The sequence below is a fragment of the Pelmatolapia mariae genome, linkage group LG17, assembly GCF_036321145.2.
Source record: "Pelmatolapia mariae isolate MD_Pm_ZW linkage group LG17, Pm_UMD_F_2, whole genome shotgun sequence".
Classification (NCBI taxonomy): domain Eukaryota; kingdom Metazoa; phylum Chordata; class Actinopteri; order Cichliformes; family Cichlidae; genus Pelmatolapia; species Pelmatolapia mariae.
In genome coordinates this window covers 34,536,755-34,544,465 of record NC_086242.1, presented here as the reverse complement: position 1 = coordinate 34,544,465, position 7,711 = coordinate 34,536,755, and the positions used below count along the sequence as shown (strand labels likewise).

The 7,711-nt window shown below is 39.6% G+C and overlaps 1 protein-coding gene across 2 annotated transcripts; it reads right to left on the bottom strand.

Annotated features, from left to right (window-relative positions):
* Window positions 1-2,783: 2,783 nt before the first annotated feature.
* On the bottom strand, window positions 2,784-6,833 carry LOC134615915 (amphoterin-induced protein 2-like). Of its 2 annotated transcripts, none has more exons than XM_063460598.2 (2): window positions 6,564-6,833; window positions 2,784-5,133 (listed from the first exon to the last, which is right to left on the bottom strand). In XM_063460598.2, exon 2 carries the CDS (start codon window positions 5,052-5,054, stop codon window positions 3,540-3,542), a length of 1,515 nt encoding a protein of 504 aa, XP_063316668.1. In that variant the 5' UTR covers window positions 5,055-5,133; window positions 6,564-6,833; the 3' UTR covers window positions 2,784-3,539. The 2 variants fall into 2 exon arrangements, with proteins under 2 accessions (XP_063316668.1, XP_063316667.1); XM_063460597.1 differs by having other exon boundaries at window positions 2,784-5,139; window positions 6,564-6,832.
* Between the last annotated feature and the right edge of the window lie 878 nt (window positions 6,834-7,711).

The window sequence follows — 7,711 nt, the reverse complement described above, 5'->3', positions numbered from 1 at the left end:
CCAGAGAACATATACAAGAGCCAAAAAAATCTTTGGACTGAAAAAACCAAAAATAACCAAAGAAAAGAAAAGTATGGAGAGTATGAAACATACCACCATCTGTTATGTTCCACCTGGTGGAGGCAGTGTTATGCCATGGGCCTGTATTGCTGCCAGTGGAGCCACTTCACTGGTGTTTATTGATGACGTGACTGCTGAAGTAGCGGGATGAATTGTGAGGTTTACATGGCTGTACTCTCTGCTCAAATTCAGGATTCACAAATGGATAATGACCCAAAGCACAGTGCAAAAGCTACACAGGAGTTTGTCAAGAAATTGGATACACTTCAGTGGTCACATTAATCACCTGATCTCAACACAATGGAGCATGCTTTTCAGCTATTATATAGAAAACAGAAGACGGAGCGACTCGCAAGCAAACAGCAACTGAAGGCAGCTGCAGTTAAGGCCTGGCAGAGCATCCCTTGGGAGGAAACACAACATTTGGTCATTTGGTGACTGCAAAATATTTTCATCTAAGTATTAAAAACAAGTCTTATATTTAAAATGATATTAGTTCCTCCAATTAGTTTTGAGCCTCTGTAAATAGGGGCTTGTGTATGAAAATGGCTGTTATTTCTTAATTAATAAAATGTTTTGGTAAAACTCCTTAAATTAAAGCTCAAAGTCTACACTTCAATCACATCTTCGGTGTTTCATTTAAAATCCACAGTGCTGATGTACAGACTCACAAGTATAAACATTAGGTCACTGTACCAGAGTTTATATTACCCCTATGTAGCAAGTAAGTCTGCCATGTGTCAAGAATGTGTTAAACAACTCGTTTCAGTGACTTTAACTTTAAACCCAAGTGACCTGTTGCCTGCAAAAGTTTAATGGATGAAAAACAGGGGACATTGATTGAGCCCAAGGAAGCCAAAAGACACATGAATATGTCTGTAAATTTTATTGCTAAGTAATAATTTCAAATAAATTAACACTATTTTCCAGACAGCGATGTGGTAATACAACCACACTTTTAACCAGTGTAGAGTAGCAGCTTATAAGTGAAAGGTGGTTATCTCTATATCTCTCTGAAAAATGTGCAAATTGGAACAACTTTATTGTAAACTTGGATCTGTTAAAATAAAGAATATGTAATCACAAAGGCAAAAGATGCAAAAGTTAGCCTTAATAGAAAGATTAACGTGATAAACTTTCACTTAATGTTCATTTCATTACTTTGTTTTTTAGAGAAAGAAAAATAAGAGGATGTTCTTTTTTTCTCTTTTTTGTGGGTAATTAGGCACAGTGGTGAATAAATGGATCCTGAATATAAAAAATTAATTGTTTGAAAAAAGGTTTAACATGTCCTGACTTGTTAGTTTTTTTTATCTTTTATATACATTTATTAAATATTCAAGTTGTTATAGAATTTTTGCTCAACATAATATGGATTGCTGGACACACGATCAATAACTGCGGTAAATGTCAACCAAAAAACTAAAGCTGCAAATTATAACACCAAAACAATGAGTCAAAAGACACAACAAAGCCCTGTGGATGGATCTGAGGAGACCACCAATGCTGTCACTGTAACTCAAACAGTGTTGCTTATATGCTTTGAACTACCAAAAACTAAATCCAGTCCACATCAGATATGGAGGGAGAAATCTCAAAGACAGTGTTCTCTGAACCTTACAGGGTTAAAAAATGAGGCAAAGAACCAAAAACTGCAGTTCCTTAAATGGCTAGTTGAGAGTCAGTTCAGGCAGAGCATTTTCATTCCCGACGCGTAACATATCGACAATTTTTCACGTCCTGAGGCGTCCCATGGGAACGCGAAAAGTAACCTCGTAACATAGGAACGTGTTGGTTGGCCAAAAACTTAACATACCGACGATTTGTCACATAACGTAATGTGCTACGCTTTGGGAGTGAGAACGTCTTGGTTCAGCGAGTCTGTCCCTACAGATATGTTAAAATATCAAACTTTGCAGCAGAAACAGATTAAAACCCAGTTTTTAACAGTTCTTGTCTTCATGGCTAATTTCTGTCTTTGTTATTGTTTTAATGAAGGCCTAATTTAAGGCATAATTGAGAACTACACATGATACACATTGGTCCTGATCAGCATCTGTATATTTTTACATTGGCAGTGTTTTACAAGAGAAAATTAGCATTTCATTTTAAAGTGAATTGCACATCTTCGAAATCATGCTAGCTAGCTGTTGCTAATGTTAGCACTACCCCTTTCCCCACATTTGATTATGTTCAATTTAAAAAGAAAAAATTTAGGGTGAAATCAGTCAAAATGGCACCAACTAAAAGCTATCTTCTCAAAGTTATACTTTGTCGATATCTGTTTTACCCAATAAGATATTTATCTCATGTCTGTTTTTCAGTTTGTTTGTTTTATTGGCTTCAAAATTTCATTGCCAACCATACAAACATGTCACTAAAACCTGCTGAAAATGTTGCCATAATGCAGAGTCAGTTTGCTTTCAGTCTTCAATTGAATGGAGTCAAGTTGGAAATTATAGAATTATATGTTGGATGGTTTTTCGGTTGAACGCATTTATTGTAATTTTGTCTCAGGATGGTGGTGAAGGACACGAGCCCTCTTGTTGGTAGAGTAGTATTCCCAGAATATTTTAATATATTCATTATTTATTGATTTTCATTCATTTAAGGAAATGTCAATATTTGGTGTCCCTATATCAATACATACACGTGATTCTGTGCCGTATAGATTTTTTTCCCCCACCCCAAAATGGCAGACCACAAATCTACGGATGACATACTTTTAGCTACATCCATCATTTATTTACAAAAGCCATGACAATAACAGCTATATATCATCATGGTGTATTTTGGAAATGTGTTCTTCTTACAGTAAACCACCCCTGTAACAGTTCATCAAGTGTTTTTTTCTGCAACAATAGCAACACAATGGGTTTTGTGTGTATTTTAGTCTAAGAAGAATTTTTTACAGATTCATATAGATTTTAAAGGTGAATGGCAGACATAGTTTAATCTGCACAACACTGTTAAACAACACTAAGATAAATTCACAAGTACGACTGGCATGTTTGAAAGACAATATGCCCCACGGTACAAGACAGATGCTAAAAGAATGGTCATGATGCATTGAAAATGCAAGCACAGTACCCAACAGCCGCCACTGCCTCTAACAGCTCATCACATCAGGTGTGAATATTTCTCTCGGCCCAATATAAAAAACCCACCCACATTTCTATCTTTGTGATCTTTGCTGTAACAATTTCCTGCGGTAACACTGAAATTTCCATATGAACTCTTAATATTAAAAAAACAGACACCACTTACAGTCGAGACATAATTGAAATTCTGCCCACAAAAGGATTGCATTTTCTGCTTTAGACCAAACACCCAAACCCCACAGTGCATAACTACTTCACAAGAATCACTGTGCAGTACTCACATCAAATGGATTTTTTCATGATGTACTGAAACAAGACAGTGAGAAAAAAAACTTGGGTTCATGCTGTACAGAAATGTGCAAAAGGTTCTTTTTCTTGCTATGCCATGTGAGTGGGGTCTGTGAGGGGCTGTCCCACTGTCCTACTTCCATTTTTAAGAATGCCCTCGGAAGTGACATGACCCAAGTTAACTGCTGCAATTTTGGTGCAGCCAGTGTCAGAGTCTTCGGTCTGAGGCTCTAAGAAAACCACCTTCTTCCCATTTGACCGCTGCTGTGTTGTCTCCACATCTCTGGGGTCTGAACACAGGATGATGGCTCGTCCGCCGCAGCCTCTCGAGTCCCCGCCGCGGCCATCCCGACACCGACAGGGGGTGAGGTAGAGGTAGAGGAGCACCAATATGATGCTGACCACGCAAGAAGCCAGTGTGGTAAATGCAGTGTTGAAATTTTCTGCACTATTACGATGCGCTGAACCGCTGGTGGAGGTAATGCTTAAATTTCCAACTACCACTGTGACCTCCAGAGAGTGGCTGGGGTTGTAGTTATGTCCGCGGGGTATGACACACCCATATGTTCCAGAATCTTCCGTCAGCGCTTCTCGAACTTCAAGGGTGCCATTGGGAAGAACTGCGAGGCGGGTACTTAGATCGCTGTTTGAGGAATTCAGTACCGTTGTAGGGGTGACCCAAAACACCACAAGCCCCTCCTGAGCAGGCAAAGTCAACCCTGGGCATGGCACTCTTAACCACTGACCAGGCTCTACTTGGTAGATCTGTGTCTCAAGGGGCATATCTGACATTTCATGCTCCTTACAATGAACTCCTGACTCTGCTCCTTTTTTACATGGGTAGTCACCTCTGAAATCCAGTAGAGGGGGATACTGTTTCCACATCCAATACTCCAGCAAGGCAAGCAACGCACAGTCACAGACTAAAGGGTTTTCCTGCAAATAAATTCCTCTTTGGCGAGTGAGGGACAGGAGGCTTTGGACAGGCACCTTAGTTAGTCTGTTATATGACAAGTCTAGAAATGTCAGATTTAGAGGTCCCTCGGGTTCTTCATAAATGACTAGGGGGAAGACTAACAGCCTGTTTGTAGAGAGGTAGAGCCTCTGTAGGTTGCAGAGGTCCCCGAAGGTGCCTGGATCGATTTGAATAATCTGGTTGTCAAACAGCAGCAACTCCTTCAGTTCTTTCAACCCAGTGAAGATGGATGAGTTCAGCACTGTCAGCTGATTGGATGAGAGGTCCAAGTGGAGGAGACGTGGTGTCACATTGAAGGCGTTCACGTCAATGCTTCTTATGAAATTTTTGCCGAGAATCAGCGTAACGAGCCGTTGCAGCGGTTGGGAAATCCAGCCCACATGCAGGGCAGTGAGTCTGTTGTGGCTAAGGTCCAACCGTGTGGCATAACCTGGTAGATCAAAGGGCACCACAGACAGATTGCATCCGCTGCAGGAAATTATATCACTGGCACAAAGGCAGGAAGGTGGGCAAGCGGCCATAGAGGGAGGGAAGCCAAGACACAGCAGGAGCAGCACTCCTGCAGCAGAGGGATTACAGCAACCCCTGACATCGGTCTTGCCTAAAAGCTCCAAGGTAATGGAATGCATCCTGGTTTTTCCTCAGGATGGACCTCAGGTTACCGTCTCATTAGGTGTACACATGTCAGGTTTATAATCCTCAGATAGTCTACAGCTTGAAGAGACAAAACAAGAAAAGTGAAAGAGAAAGACAATGGAAATTAATGCATTATACTACCTGAGAATAAAAATACACATAGTAGATGACGATGTCAGAATAAAGTTTTTTCTATTTAAAGTTTTTTTTTTTAAAGGCACCGAGATGACAAGAGGAACACACAGTAAGACTGTTTAAGGAAATGGATAAAACAGGTAAAGGCATGACATGCATGCAACTCTAAAAATAATTTATAATCCACATTTGAATACAACAATGATTGCTGCTGGCATCACCCGTACATGACAACTGGTAGTAAAGACTGGAACAAGTGTAACCTGATATGTGCACAGCAGTAACACTCCTCCCCTATTCCCCACCAATACAAATACAGTCTGCTTACTTCACTGCTCACAAGACCACATCTTTTGTAATAATGCATCTGTTTACAGGTTAGTATCACATTGTACACATAAAGAAAACAGATTAGTATATGTTTTTTTCCAATTGTTACTTTCTACTTGCCCCCTCAATTTTAACAAATGCATCAGTAAATCTATGTAGACATTTTCATCCATTCAGAAAACAAGGTACCAGATATTATAAACACCAAGAATAAGTCAGAACTATTATTAATTATTATGTTAATCAAGAGTCATTGAATAATTCGGATACACAACTCTTCAAATCACCATAAGCAGCTGTTTTCCCTGATAAATTTCTCTCACAATGGCAATTTAAAGAAATGAGCAGTAAAGCAAGAGCGGATTAATACCAGAGAGGCACGGGAGAAAAAAATAAATGAAGTCAATTCAGAGAGGAGACAGCCAAGTAATCACTAAACAACTGACAGAAATTAATGTGATAATCAACAAACATTTAAATAATTTCTTATGCTGCAGTGCCAATCATTCTGTGTTTACAGGCTCTTGTGCCACCTTTTGCAAACCTAATTTCAATTTGAAAACCCAGACATGTTTTAACTCAGAAATAAACAAGTGGAGAAAATAATCCCGTTCACTTGTATTTTTGTATTTATTATTTGTTACAGAAATGTATTTAGCTACTTTGGATATACGTTTAAATGCATATCCATAATCAAGCCTTACAAATATGTATTCTAAACAAGATTTTCTTTTACTTAAACAAAAACCTGATTTTTAGTTACAAATCTTAAAGAATTACTGCAAAAACTATATTATTATATTAAAACTATATTAAATGCACAGAAAACTTGAAAAAGATAGTTTAAAAATATAGAAACGTTACCGTGGGTCTACATTATCGTCATACTTATTCATCAACAATGCTCGCCTGAGTTAATCAGTTATTTGTCCTTCCTGCTCTTTCCCCCCTACACGGTTCAGCAGAACAATACCAACCAGCTTTTTTGCGACTTTGAAGGAACCAAAACGCAGACGCACAGCACAAACCCAGCTCACCTTTACATCCACATCGCTGCCCGTTCAAATCATCGTGCCGTTATCCAGACGCGCTCTTTTGGGGGGCGACCGGGTCTTGTTTCACGAGTCTTGCAAAAGCAACTTGGAGCTTTTCGCAGCAAAGCGCATCGTTTTCAACCCTCTGAACAATCCACGGAGAGGCGCCGGAGCAGAATTGTTCACCTGAAGCTCGGGTTACATGTCACCGTGGGAGGGGTCGTCCTGCGAGTAAACACGAAACACAAAACAGCAGCCAATACAGCGACGATGCGAGAGTGGATTATGCCAAGAGGAGGAGACAGGGCACCCTGGAAAAGGAGGAGAAGGAGAGGGAGAAGGTGCGGCAGAGGCAGAGAGGACAGCATCAGCACCACACACTCTGCAAATCCACTGTTTCATAGCCTAATTGATCAGAAGGTGAGTGCAGCTCAATAAAAGTCGATCATAACAATAACAATAATAATAAAAGTAGACTAGTCTTTTAGATTTTATTGTTTCAGTTAAAAGGCAATCCGACGGTCATCAAAGTATTTCCAGGATTTTCCATTAATACTTCCCGTTATTTCCCGTTTTCCCGTTTATCCATTTGCAATAATATTTTAAACATGGCTCAAATTACATGTGTATTGTGAAAAGTGACAAAATGTAGCTCAATATTTGGGTTTTACAGAATTTGGAAAGTAGTATTAGAAATGTAATAGGTAAGTTCTGAAGCCCTCTTCAGGACTATTAGGGCTAGATCAGGTGACCCTGAACCCTCCCTGAGTTACGCTGCAATAGGCCCAGGCTGCTGGGGGCTTCCTTTAATGGACTGATCACTTCTTTTTCACTCACCTCTTTATGTGTTTAGACATTATTTTGCATTTAATCATTAGTTGTAATTAATCTCTGCCTTTCTTTCACAGCATGTCTTTTGTCCTGTCTTCTTCCCGTGAGCAGATGGCTCCATGAGCTTGGTTCTGCCGGAGGTTTCTTCTTGATAAAAGGGAGTTTTTCCTTTCTACTATTGCCAACTGCTTGCTCATAGGGGGTCATCTGATTGCTGGGGGTTGTCTGTATTATTGTAGGAGCTTTACCTTACAATACAATACATTACCTTGAGATGACTGTTGTTGTGATTTGTCACCATGTAAATACTACTCCGAATA